General features: G+C 37.6%; 1 protein-coding gene across 7 annotated transcripts in view; it reads right to left on the bottom strand.

Moving 5' to 3' along the window:
- DDX6 (DEAD-box helicase 6) overlaps positions 1-14314 on the bottom strand; it is a 34572-nt gene that overhangs the window by 4612 nt on the left and 15646 nt on the right. For 5 of the 7 annotated variants that reach the window (XM_029207680.1, XM_029207678.1, XM_029207681.1 and 2 more), the window contains exons 5-13: positions 11580-11709; positions 10527-10673; positions 9301-9395; positions 7729-7851; positions 7117-7245; positions 5581-5697; positions 2322-2385; positions 1407-1508; positions 719-925 (exon numbers count right to left, since the gene is read on the bottom strand). In XM_029207680.1, the coding sequence (XP_029063513.1) occupies positions 750-925; positions 1407-1508; positions 2322-2385; positions 5581-5697; positions 7117-7245; positions 7729-7851; positions 9301-9395; positions 10527-10673; positions 11580-11709 (1083 nt within the window). In that variant the 3' untranslated portion in view covers positions 719-749. The remainder of the gene's footprint in view (positions 1-718; positions 926-1406; positions 1509-2321; positions 2386-5580; positions 5698-7116; positions 7246-7728; positions 7852-9300; positions 9396-10526; positions 10674-11579; positions 11710-14314) is intronic. The other 2 variants (XM_029207683.1, XM_029207684.1) reach the window with 1 other exon arrangement.

The following is a 14314-nucleotide window of genomic DNA, read 5'->3' as shown; positions in this document are numbered from 1 at the left end:
GGGCTAGTTTTACATTTGTCCAAGGGTTTTGTGTTTGACATTTAAATTAGGATAAAAAGGTTAAAGTGAAGAGAGTAACTTGAAAAACGTAAAAATAGTAACAGGTAGAATGTTCACTGCTGATTTGGAAACTATCAGCTCTCAAATTAAATCAGAGTTTCCTTAGAGGAATGTAGGCTGTTTTAGGGGTTTTTCCCTGTGTTAAGCCTTGTTTTAAGCATTTCTACCAGAGCCCAACAGTCACCAAAAGATGAGAAACCATCTGCAGGAAACCAGAGTGGGCATTTAAAATAAGACAGTTATCATCATAACCTGATTACACCTTTAGCAATAAAATTTTACAGGTAATTTAACATAATTTATTAAGGTTCCCATTAGAAATTAAGAGTGAACACGAACAGAGACAACCGAGTGATAAAGAGCAAAAATATTTTCATATTCAAAATCGCTAAGATTCTTTTTTGTTTCCATTATTTTAGAAGTCTGAATTTGTCTTAAGTACTGCTCACGTACTACATTACTTAGGAAGACTATATTCAAGTGAACTGCATTTATGGATTTGCCAATAAGATCACAACTACAACTTCAAGATACTTCCTGTTTACTGTCATTTACGCCAAGAGGTATTTCATCCTTTACTGCTAATTATTATCGTGGAACATCAAATTTCCCCCAGGAAAGAGGACCTTGATTTCCTTTTTTTAAACATTATGCTCACTTTGCTATTTTGTCGGGTACACACATGCTTGTTAAGGTTTCTCATCTTCTACAGGCTCGCTGTGGTATTCTGCCACATACAGGCTCTTGTCAATGTTACTTGGGATAGGTTTGATTTCTGTTCCCAGCTGCTCCTCAATACTTTTCAGGTTGAAGCGATCATCATATGTGATCAAGTTGATGGCTAAGCCAAGATGACCAAAGCGACCTAACAAAAACCAATTTTAATTAATGAAACAGTTAAACAAGGGAATCAATGTGCAAGTACTAGTCTATAAGTGGCAAATCCATACAGGATGTATGTTTTGGTTCAGTGCCCTTCTGAGTATATGAACTCACACACACGCTACAACGTCAGGTTTCACAGCCTCAAGTAGCACTGCTATCTTACCTTTGTCAAATGAAAAAACGGGTGCTCATTTCTGTCAAAAATTGCCAGAATATACATACTAAACAGTACAGTTAGAGAAGTGAGCTTCTCATTTGTGAATCTTAAATTAAGCATAAAGTTATTTTAACTTTTTAAAATAAGTGTTCTGGAAGAGTTGGAAATTAATTTGATATATCAAACAACTAAATTAGTTTTAATTCACTGTTCTAACTGCTACCACACTCTACAAAGGAACAAAATTTAGTGATTAAACTTCTCAAACAACTTCCACAAAGAACATCTCCTTCCTTTTCCTCACCTGATCTTCCAATACGATGGAGATAGGTCTCTGCCAGCTTTGGGAAGTCAAAGTTTATTACCACATTCACAGCTTGTATATCAATACCTCGGGTAAACAAATCTTAAAAAAAAAACCAAAAACACAAAACTCCATTATATCCTTCAATTTGGTGTCATTATACTCTTTAACATATATTTCTAATGTAACCTAAGCTTCATTCACTTCATCAGTAATTCAAAAGCATTTGCAAATTACTGGCATTATCTGTCATGCACATTACCATAAGCAGCTTTCTGCTCAACAAGTTACCTTTTCCCAGTCCTGTAACAAAGTTTTAAAAAAATGGTCTAAGGTGACTGTGCAAATCAAGGATGACTGATAAGCTATATACTCATAAATGAGTCTCAGGAGTATAATTTTCTTCAGTCTATTTTTGAGTATTTAATCCAAGGTTAACAGAGAAAATTATTTTTAAAAATTTTGTTGTGTAACGTAGAATATTTCTAAAAAGACATAATCCTCTAGCAGTAATTATTTATGCTTTGTTTAGAATTCATTCATCCCCTTCAGCTAAATGATTTATAACAGGCCTGAGGTAAGCTAATATGCAAGGCGATCCCTTCTAATTCTTTTCTAGTCCCACAATTATTATGCTAATTAAGACTTTGAAAAATACAAGTAGGGGGCTTCCCTGGTGGCGCAGTGGTTGAGAGTCCGCCTGCCGATGCAGGGGACACGGGTTTGTGCCCCGGTCTGGGAAGATCCCACATGCCGCGGAGCGGCTGGGCCCGTGAGCCATGGCCGCTGAGCCTGCGCGTCCGGAGCCTGTGCTCCGCGATGGGAGAGGCCACAACAGTGAGAGGCCCGCGTACCGCAAAAAACAAAACAAAACAAAAACAACACAAAACTGTGTAAACGAAACAAAATACTTACCAGTGCAAACAAGATTGCGGCATAAGCCATTTCGGAAATCATGAAATACACGATTCCGATGTTCCTAGGAACAAAGTAATGCATTTGATTTGATTAAAACTCACACAAGCCCCCAAACTGCCATGATTTTTTTCTCCTACCCAAAGTTCTTTATACCCAAATTATTTTTTACATGAATGAGAAAGGAGCCAAATTCAATACACATAAATGAAAAACAAAAGGTGAAAATAATTAACCATAGATTAGTTTCCCATGGGAATAAATACGAATACATATATATATGTTGCTTATTATCTCAATTCTTAAAGGTATTTTTCGGGCTTCCCTGGTGGCGCAGTGGTTGAGAGTCCACCTGCCGATGCAGGGGATGCGGGTTCATGCCCCGGTCCGGAAGGATCCCACATGCTGCAGAGCGGCTGGGCCCATGAGCCATGGCCGCTGAGCCTGTGCGTCCGGAGCCTGTGCTCCGCAACCGGAGAGGCCACAACAGTGAGAGGCCCGCGTACCGCAAAAAAAAAAAAAAAAAAAAAAAAAAAAAAGGTATTTTTCTTTTTTGGAGTGGATTTTTAGTGATAATTTTCACCATACTTCTAAAATATTTCAAACAAAAGATGCCAAAAGTTTTTTGGCTTGACCAAAACATCTACTATTTACCTTTTCAGTTATTATATACAAAAGCTAAAAATAACTACTTTCCAATTAAAAAACAAAAATGAAAACATACACTGACTCTAGCAAAAGCAATAAATCTAGCATCTGGTAAACTGGTCTTTTTTTTCAACACAATGTTCTTCCATTCTGAAATATTCTCTTCAACTTAATACATTCATTTCCTGTGACAATTTTAATATTAGGGGCCTACATGAAGGTATCTGATCCATGACACTAAGCTTCTTTGAAAACCATATGTGAGTTGATTAAGTTCTTAACCCGTTAGCCTACAGAAACTGCTTTCTTATGAAATTTCACAACGTCAGCACAAACACAAAATGTTGTCTTGTGATAGTTTTGAATTTATTTTCTGTTGAATTAAGTTCTGAAATATAGATTGCATCCTTTTCTAAAGGCAAATAGTAAAAACAGATGTACCTGAGGAGGTACACAGAAAAATCAGAACCTTCTGCAATGATGGAAATGTTCTGTATCTGTACTTTCCAAAACTGTGACTGCTAGTCACATGTAATACGGCACTTCAAACGTGGTACGACTGAAGAACTAAATAACATCTTTATTGGAGTATAATTGCTTTACATATCCCCTCCCTCTTGCATCTCCCTCCCACCCTCCCTATCCCACCCCCCCTCTAGGTGGTCACAAAGCACAAGCTGATCTCCCTGTGCTAGGCGGCTGCTTCCCACTAGCTACATTTGGTAGTGTATATGTCAGTGCTACTCCCTCATTTCATCTCAGCTTACCCTTCGCCCTCCCCATGTCCTAGAGTCCATTCTCTACGTCTAGGTCTTTATTCCTGTCCTGCCCCTAGGTTCTCCAGAATCTTTTTTTTTTTCTTTTAGATTCCATATATATGTTAGCATACGGTATTTTTCTCTTTCTGACTTACTTCACTCTGTATGACAGACTCTCAGTCCATCCACCTCACTACAAATAACTCAATTCCGTTTCTTTTTATGGCTGAGTAATATTCCATTGTATATATGTGCCACATCTTCTTTATCCATTCACCTGTTGATGGACACTTAGGGTGCTTCCATCTCCCGGATATTGTAAATAGTGCTGCAATGAACAGTTTGGTACATGACTCTTTTTGAATTATGGTTTCCTCACGGTATATGCCCAGTAGTAGGATTGCTGGTTTGTATGGTAGCTCTATTTTTAGTTTCTTAAGGAACCTCCATACTGTTCTCCATAGTGGCTGTATCCATTTAAATTCCCACCAACAGTGCAAGAGGGTTCCTTTTCTCCACACCCTCTCCAGCATTTATTGTTTGTAGATTTTTTGATGATGGCCATTCTGACCGGTGTGAGGTGATACCTCATTGTAATTTTGATTTGCATTTCTCTAATAATTAGTGATATTGAGCATTTTTTCATGTGCCTTTTGGCCATCTGTATGTCTTCTTTGGAGAAATGTCTATTTAGGTCTTCTGCCCATTTTTGGATTGGGTTTTCATGTTTTTTTGCTATTGAGCTGCATGAGCTGCTTATATATTTTGGAGATTAATCCTTTGTCAGCTGCTTCGTTTGCAAATATTTTCTCCCATTCTGAGGGTTGTCTTTTCATCTTCTTTATGGTTCCCTTTGCTGTGCAAAAGCTTTTAAGTTTCATTAGATCCCATTTATTTATTTTTCTTTCCATTTCTCTAGGAGGTGGGTCAAAAAGGATCTTGCTGTGATTTATGTCAGAGTGTTCTGCCTATGTTTTCCTGTAAGAATTTTATAGTGTCTGGCCTTACATTTAGGTCTTTAATCCATTTTGAGTTTATTTTTGTGTACGGTGTTAGGAAGTGTTCTAATTTCATTCTTTTACATGTAGCTGTCCAGTTTTCCCAGCATCACTCATTGAGGAGGCTGTCTTTTCTCCACTGTATATTCTTGCCTCCTTTATCAAAGATAAGGTGACCATATGTGAGTGGGTTTATCTGTGGGCTTTCTATACTGCTCCATTGATCTATATTTCTGTTTTTGTGCCAGTCCCATACTGTCTTGATTACTGTAGCTTTGTAGTATAGTCTGAAGTCAGGGAGCCTGATTCCTCCAGCTCAGTTTTTCTTTCTCAAGATTGCTTTGGCTATTCGGGGTCTTTTGTGTTTCCATACAAATTGTGAAATTTTTTGTTCTAGTTCTGTGAAAAATGCCATTGGTAGTTTGACAGGGATTGTACTGAATCTAAATTTTAAATATTGTTTAATTTTAACTTATTTAAATTTTAACTCTTTTAAATTGCCACCTGTGGCTAGTGATTACTGTATTAAATACTAGCCCAAATCTAAGGATACTGGGAAGGAAGGGAATAAAATCTCACATTTCTATTATGCTTGGCAACTTACAAACTACTCATTCATACATAATCTCAATCTTCCTGACAACCTTGTGAGGTAAGAATATGTACTATTAACCCTGTTTGTAGTTAGAAAACCTAACCTCAGAGAGGTTAAAATGAATGGTCCTTTGCCTGCTAAGGAATAATTTATTCTTAAACTCACGGCATTTGGAAGAGCATTAAAACAAAACAAAATCCAAGAAATACTAAGAAAAAGGTTTTTAAAATAATCTATACAAGTTCAAGTTTTATACTCACCTGCCTCATTTTAGCATGGATATAGAAGCAAGAATAACCCAGTTGAGAAATCTTCTTGGCTAGCAATTCAACTCTCTGAGAGGAGTTACAGAAAATGATCGACTGGTTTATCTGAAGCTGAGCACAGGGGGAAAACAAAACAAAAGATGACGTAAGGAAGGAAAACAAAAACCTTCATTAACTTTGCCAAATCTTGAAAATATCATCTAAGACTTAGAATCTCATGATACAAGAGAGATGCAAAACTGTAAAAATTTTAAGTACTATTTCATTTACATAGTAGTTGAAGATAATTTTTATTGTAGAGTAAGTTTTATTGTAGCAGAGTATTTTTCATAAGGGCTGCATAATTGCCAACAGGTGTAAAACACAGCCAATTCTCATTACTTGAGGTAGTTACGTTCTATACAGTTACTGGAAACACTGAATTACTGAATATAGGACCACTGCTTCCAGGGGAAATACAGGGTTAGGTTCCTGTGAGGGACACTTAACTTCTTCATCAACGGGTCAACAGATAACCTTGTTTTATGTGTGTTACTGGTTTTATTTTTTTTGGCCCTGCCACACAGCTTGCAGGATCCTAGTTCCCTGACCAGGGATTGAACCCATGCCCTCTGCAGTGGAGGCGCAGAGTCCTAACCACTGGACCACCAAGGAATTTGGTTTAAACAGTGTTACTGTTTAAAGACACCATATTTACTCATGGCCCACAGTTCTGTAACTCATGCCTTTATGAAGTTTATCTAATATATTATCTCTGCAAGGCACATCAGTCTTCTTGTACTTAGGAGCGCTGGACAACACTTCAGCACTATGCCTAGGGGCCATTTAAAAGAGTGAAATCAACAGAAAAGCACAGAAATGTGGGAAATGTGGCACTAAATAGACGGTGGAAAGGGTGCTCATTTATAGTATGAGCTGAAACAAGAAAGCAGGGGGGAAACCGCACGAGGTCTCAAATTTTTCACGTATGTCTGCAAATGACATCAAGAGCACCTGAGTACTGACTTTGGGGTGACAAGGAAATTTTGGAAAATTTGCAAAAACAGAATCTGCCTACAACGGAACAATTATAATTACTGAGAATAATAAGGATTATCTGTAATTAAGGTCAAATTATTTTAGAATCAAATTAGAAGTGCCTGTGACTTGACAATCATACAGTATCAGCTTCGGATCAACAACTCAAACTACCTTTAGGAAAAACTAAGGAATTTTTTTTACACTGAAAATGCTGAGAGGGACTTCCCTGGTGGTCCAGTGGTTAAGACTCCGTGCTCCCAGTGCAGGGTGCCCGGGTTCGATCCCTGGTCAGGGAACTAGATCCCGCATGCCGCAACTAAGAGCCCACATGCTGCAACTTAAAAGATCCTGCATGCCACAACTAAGACCCGGCGCAGCCAAATAAATAAGTATTTAAAAAAAAAAAAAAGAAAGAAAAAGAAAATGGTGAGAAAACTGATACAACTGTTTGTTTTACTGAGGTTAAGTAGTAATGGACAACATTCAGCCGCTGAAGCCTAACAGACTTACCCTGGAGAAAAGTGTGTTGAGGCAGTGTACTTTTTGGCGCTCAGTTACATATGCGTAGTACTGGGTTACTCCCTTCAAAGTTAGTTCCTCCATCAGGTTAATCTCATAGGGTTTCTGCAAATGGGAATTCTGAAAAAAAGAAGAGTCTCATATTTAAATGAAAGCAGAGTCTATTTCTTAAACTCAGAATATATCCTCATACATTTCTGCCTGATAAACTCTTACTTTAAGGAATGGAGCCCTCTTTAAAATGTTATTATCTGTCATGGAAGAAGTAAATTACCATAAAATGGGAGATATAACATTCAGATATACAGCTAAGTTACTATTTTGTACTTTAAATATAGAATTATGCTGTAATCAATTTATCTAGAACCAATGGCTATGTCAGTCTGACACCAAAAGCTAAATGAACAAATAAGAATCAAATTACTTTTGTATCTTAAAAAAATCAGTTAATTTATGCACAACAAACCTTAATTGATCAGCTGAAGAAAAAGCCCCAAACTTGAAATCAGTGTAATACAGACTAGTAGTAAGATGTAATTATGGATAAAGATATACTCATGGACAACAGGATAGTACTGCTTCCAAGTACAGGTTTATACTCACCATGAACTTCTGTACACTAAGAGGGAAAGTAGCAGAATATAATAAAATCTGTCTGTTTTTAGGTAGCGTGAGAATAATATCCTCCATTATCTGCACAAAATCCTGTGACAGCAACTTATCTGCCTGCAGTACAAAGAGAAGACGATCTTAAACACAATGAAATAACGTCTAAGGTCTTTGGTTAATAAGGCATCATCCAGCAAGTTCATGGAATGCTCCTGGTTGTAAACAGTAAGTCCTCTACAACACTGCATAGTCCAAAGGCACCAAGACACATTACCAGTGATTCAGAAGGGGAAAAGTCTGTAATACTCATCTTCCAAGGAAAAAAAGTCCCAGACAGATATGATCCTTGTTCCCATAACAAAATTTTAATGTGACTTCCATTACAGAGACATTATAGTATAGTGGTTAAAAGTACAGGCTACAGAGTCAAACTACCTGGGTTTAAAACTTGTCTCCTTATCAGCTATGTTGGGAGGTTTCTTAACCACGATTTCAGTTTCCACAATTTAAAAATTAAGATGTCTTCTTACTGTAGTAACTACTTTATAGGATACCTATCTTATAGGATTCTTGCAAAAATTAAATGAAAAAACACATAAAGCACTTAGTGCTAGCACGCAGTAACTAATAAATGTGCTCTCATTACTCAAAGATAAAAACCTCTTCTGAATAGATCATGACGAAACTGCTCTAGTAATCTAAAACACAGACCAAACAGGAAAATAACTTTAAAAACATCAACACTGGTTTCATATATGTATAAAACACTGCTAGGTCCTAAGGATGCAGAGCTGAATAAGTTCTTAAAAGGCACTTATAACCTGGAGAGATAACACATTATAACAGGGACGAAAAACCAAACAATACAAAGTTGTATGTTAAATGAGGGGTCAGAGACATTACATGCTTCTTAAGATGAATCACAGAATGGAAAGAGACTTTGAATGAACTTGGCTTTGAGATTATTCAACAACTTCTCACTGAAAAATAAAAACCTTGCTTTACTAAGAAAAAGACACAAGGCTGATTTAGTCCTATAAATTCCTATCATCTATTGTTTTTAAAGGGTAAAACATGTTTTATAAGCAAATTACTTTGAACCGACAAGAGTCATGCATTTATTAAAAGGTCACAGGGACTTCCCTGGTGGCAGAGTGATTAAGAATTCGCCTGCCAATGCAGGGGACATGGGTTTGAACCCTAGTCCGGGAATATGCCACGTGCCGCAGAGCAACTAAGCCCATGTGCCACAACTACTGAGCCTGCAAGCCACAACTACTGCGCCTGCGTGCTACAACGACTGAAGCCCGTGTGCCTAGAGCCTGTGTTCTGCAACAAGAGAAGCCACCGCAATGAGAAGCCCACCCACCACAACAAAGAGTAGCCCCCGCTTGCCACAACTAGAGAAAGCCTGCGCGCAACGAAGACCCAATGCAGCCAAATATTAAAAAAATAATAATAAAATAAAAGCGCATAAACACAAAGAGGTTATGCTTCATTCACTGGCAGTTATGAACAAAGCCAGAGTAGTACAGAATAGTGTATTTCCAAATGAAGAGACATTACCTCATCCAATACTATCATCTGGACATGATCAACTTTTGCTACTCCTTTCTTGATAAGATCCAGGATTCTCCCAGGGGTAGCTATCACGACATGCACTACACAAGATTAGAAAACATATTTTCGTTAATTTTAGTTGGGGCAAAAAGGATATAGTAAAGGTTTATATCATATATTTTATCAGAAATACTGCTGTAGAGGCAGGAATAATACAAAGAGGCACAGATGTGTTTTAGAATATGGATTTCCATTTCATCTTTGGTTGGCTAGAGAGTACCTGTTAGTTTCACTGCTACATGGGGGTGGGGCTACAACTTCCCAAATCACCTGCTCCAAATAAGGGGCATACTTCCTTGTCTTGGGGCAACCCCCAAGGAAAAACAAAAGGTATGCCAAGCTTCTGATACAGTAGCTTGCCTTTAATCTAGATCAAGGGTCTTCCGAAGACTGTAATAAGGATCAAATAAAATAATCATTTTAAATAACAGGACAGCACAAAGAATATAGTAATTAAACTAATCAAATGATAATCATATATAAAATTTTGACTAAAATTCTATGTATAATTTTATATAAGTGGATTTCATTCTTGCTGTTTTCTTTTTTCACTAAATAACGTACAATGGAGAACTCTTCATTAAAAAATGAATACAGGTCAGCTTCACTCTTTAATGGCCGTGTGGAATTCCCTTCAGACTATATCCAATGTATTTTAGCCAAACTCCCTTGACATTCAGGTTGCTCCAAGTTTTTCAGTACTACAAACCATGCTGTAGTAAACAACCTTGCATTTGTCCAATTATTTCTTCAAAAAAAGATTCTTAAAAATATACATTTATAATTTTGAAATATAATGCCAAATTGCCCACCACAGAGATTATATCAATTTATACACCCATGTTGCAAGACAGCCAACTTCTCCACAAACTCACATTACTGTTTACTAATTAGCCTTGCCAATCTGAATTAACCTTGTCAATCAGATAGGTACAATATCACTTTACTGTTTTTATGTACAATTTAAAAAATTAGTAAGGCTGAATATTCTTTCAATTACTAGAACAACTGGTTTTTTTTGCTTGAATGAAATGGTCATTTCCTTTATTCATTTTTCTACTGCAATGTTTGTTCCTTATTAATTTAAAAAACAATTTTAATAAGTTACTGAAAGGAAACACCTGTGTGTGGAATTACAGAGAGCCAGCCACCTTACATCAATCATTTCCTACCTGTATCATCAAGCCTCATTATGTCATCCCGTAAATTGGTTCCTCCTGTGGTTGCCATCACTTTAGCCCCTCCCATGTGTTTGCTGACCTGGATGCAAATTTGACTGACCTGTAGAGCAAGTTCTCTAGTGGGAACAATCACCATTGCTGGAAAATAACAAATAACAGAGAAAACAGAAAAAAAAACAGCATATATTAAGAGTTTAAGAAGCTACAGAAATATTTCCCCTTGTAATTAAGACACTCAAATGAATAAATTTCTTAAAAAAAAAGAGAACCTATTATAGTGTTCCAGATTTAGACTTTTCCTCAGTAACAATGCTATACAATTCTTGTACTCTTCTTATTTACAAACCCTTAAAGGGTTCTTTGAGTGGTCAATTATTAGCCCAAAGTTCATTAATATTTTAGTAAGAGATTCACTAGTCAAAATACCCAAATAAGAAACTCTTGCCGCCCAGTTCTATTTATATCATATGAAAGTAAGTAACAGAGAGATAGCAGAAATAATAATTATAGATCAAGAAAGCTGGGGAAAAAAACAGCTGAAAATTTAAGAAAAAGCTTCAGAGATGAAAACTTAACTCTATTAGCTTACTCTGGGTACAGTTATGGAAATTTGTTTCTTCCTTACTGCCTAACCTCTTAAAATCCCCAAACCACAAGGCTTTAAAGAGAAAAAGTTCATGTTTCTACAAGGAACTCTGCAGACACACAGCTGTCACAAGAAACATTTCAGTTCCATAGTTTGTAAGTATCTATGTCAGATAATTTAACTTCTCAAGATCTTAGCTTTTCCTATCTATCTATAGGACGATAATCTTATTTTGCCTATCTCACTGGAATGTTGTCATAGCTGTGTAATATGTAAAAGAACTTTGAAAACTAGACATCTCTTTAAAAAAAGGTAGGAATCATTTTTACAAGACAACCAGGCCAGAAACTGTGAAAAGGACAAATACGAATTCCAGATTATTTAAGTTCTGACTAAAAAAAAGATGGTAATCGCTCCAAGATTTAAATCGCCATTTACAGTTTAAACAAACAACTAACCTTGTATATTGTCCTTCTTCAGGTCTAGCCGTTCAAGTAAGGGAATGAGGTAGGCACCGCTCTTGCCTGTTCCGTTTTTTGCTCTAGCTAAAATATCCCTACCAGATAAAGCAATGGGAATGCTCTCCTCCTAGAAGAGATAAGACAATGCAAATTACTTGTGAATAAAAACAGTAAATAAGCAAATTCTTCTCTAAAACACACTGAAAGTATACATAGCTCTTTGGTATTATTTTGAAGTATTTTACAAGAATAAGTAGAGACCAAATAAATTAGCAGGAACAGTCCACGTCACCATCAGTATCAACTGACATTTACCAGAACTGCTTATAAAATACATACTCAAGTAATAAAAAAACTGTATATGTAAGTCTGCATGTGCAAATGTGTTGTCTAAGGAAGCTGCGCATCAACAACCAAGACGAGTAACTTGGGCTAACATCATGAATACATAGAGGAAAAAAAGCAAAGGACATTTCACAATTAAAAACTGGAGGAAAAGACAGCACAAACAATATTCAAAGGAAAGACTGTAATAAGATATTCTGAGACTAGTAAACCAATTTGACCACAATGAAAAATTGTAGGTTGGACAATTTATCCCTACACAAAACAGGAATCAGCTGGAAAAGTTTAACCTCGGGTCCTATTTGATTTTTTAAAAAATCGTATTACATAATGTCCAATGTCTGTCTCACAGCCAACTTCCGTCCTGAGATGTGCTCAACTGGAGTCTCAACTCTATTCCAGTTATCTTGATCCATGGTCACATTACCAAGGCTGACTTCCCATTTTCATATTTGGCTTAGTTTGTCATATGTGTTTTGAAGAAGATAGTATTTCTTATTAGGACAAATTTCCTAGACAATAGCAAAGGATTCCTAACGATTACTAAATATTAAATATACATATATGGAGAGAAATTTAAAAAGTAAAACAGGTATAAACAGAGAGGAAGCAGAACATTTCGATTTCTAAAACTAAACATTTTAATTTCTAAAACTAGAAAATTAAAATAAATTAGGAAAAGAGATTCATAATCACTAAAATAATTAGCTCTTTCTATGCTTGAGCTAATGACCAAAAAAAGTATCTCTAGCACTTTAAAACTGTTACTGAAGGACTTCCCTGGTGGCACCGTGGTTAGGAATCCGCCTGCTAATGCAGGGGACACGGGTTCAAGCCCTGGGCCGGGAAGATCCCACATGCCTCGGAGCAACTAAGCCTGTGTGCCACAACTACTGAGCCTGCGCTCTAGAGTCCGTGAGCCCCAACTACTGAGCCCTCGTGCCACAACTACTGAGCCCCAACTACTGAGCCCTCGTGCCACAACTACTGAAGCCCATGCGCCTAGAGCCCAGGCTCCGCAACAGGAGAAGCCACTGCAATGAGAAGCCTGCACACCGCAATGAAGAGCAGCCCCCGCTCACCGCAACTAGAGAAAGCCTGCGCACAGCAACAAAGACCCAACGCAGCCAAAAAACCCAAAAAAAACCCCACACCGTTACTGGAGAAATATCTAAATCATAAGCATCATGACTTTCATTTCCCACCATGACTCTTATTCTAGAACCCCAATCACAGGGGTCAGATGGGTTCCATATGGTCAGAATAACTAACACAGCTGCCAGAACAACTGCGAAAATGATCCAGTCATAATACTCTATTATCTTGTTCCTACAGCCAGCATTAAACAGTCTGCTTATTATGTATGGTAAAGCAGGTCAAAGAAGAAAACCTTGGTTTTGACCCTTTGGTCTTGATCTCTCCCCTCCTACTTTGAGTCAACTCTATTAATCTTTTGTTGTCCTGAAGGCCCGTTATCCCCATGAGTCCATTCTCTTCTATGGTTTTTAAACAGGCTACCTGCATACTACTCAGTTCTACAGCAGAAAAAAAGGCTAGGTAGTCTCCCAGTGACTTCCTGAATCAGGTTCTTTAAAAGGATAAGACTTCTGGAAACCATTAACAAGACCAAAAGACAGCCCTCAGAATGGGAGAAAATATTTGCAAATGAAGCAACTGACAAAGATTAATCTCCAAAGTATACAAGCAGCTCACACAGCTCAATATCAAAAAGACAAACAACCCAATCCAAAAATGGGCAGAAGACCTAAATAGACATTTCTCCAAAGAAGACATACACATGGCCAACAAACACATGAAAGGATGCTCAACATCACTATTAGAGAAATGCAAACCAAAACTACAATGAGGTATCACCTCACACCGGTCAGAATGGCCATCATCAAAAAATCTACAAACAATAAATGCTGGAGAGGGTGTGGAGAAAAAGGAACCCTCTTGCACTGTTGGTGGGAATTTAAATGGCTACAGCCACTATGGAGAACAGTATGGAGGTTCCTTAGAAAACTAAAAATAGAACTACAATATGACCCAACAATCCCACTACTGGGCATATACCCAGAGAAAACCATAATTCAAAAAAAACACATGCACCCCAATGTTCACAGCAGCACTATTTACAACAGTCAGGTCATGGAAGCAATCTAAATGTCCATCAACAGAGGAATGGATAAAGAAGATGTGGTACATGGACTTCCCTGGTGGCGCAGTGGTTGAGAGTTCGCCTGCCGATGCAGGGGACACGGGTTCGTGCCCCGGTCCGGGAAGATCCCACATGCTGCGGAGCGGCTGGGCCTGTGAGCCATGGCTGCTGGGCCTGCGCGTCCAGAGCCTGTGCTCCGCAACGGGAGAGGCCACAACAGTGAGAG

This window comes from Monodon monoceros, unplaced genomic scaffold, assembly GCF_005190385.1.
Source record: "Monodon monoceros isolate NGI ecotype Baffin Bay Population unplaced genomic scaffold, NGI_Narwhal_1 Super_Scaffold_7, whole genome shotgun sequence".
NCBI classification, from domain to species: Eukaryota; Metazoa; Chordata; class Mammalia; order Artiodactyla; family Monodontidae; genus Monodon; species Monodon monoceros.
Note: the sequence above shows the minus strand (reverse complement) of the source record. Positions and strands in the feature narration are given on the sequence as shown.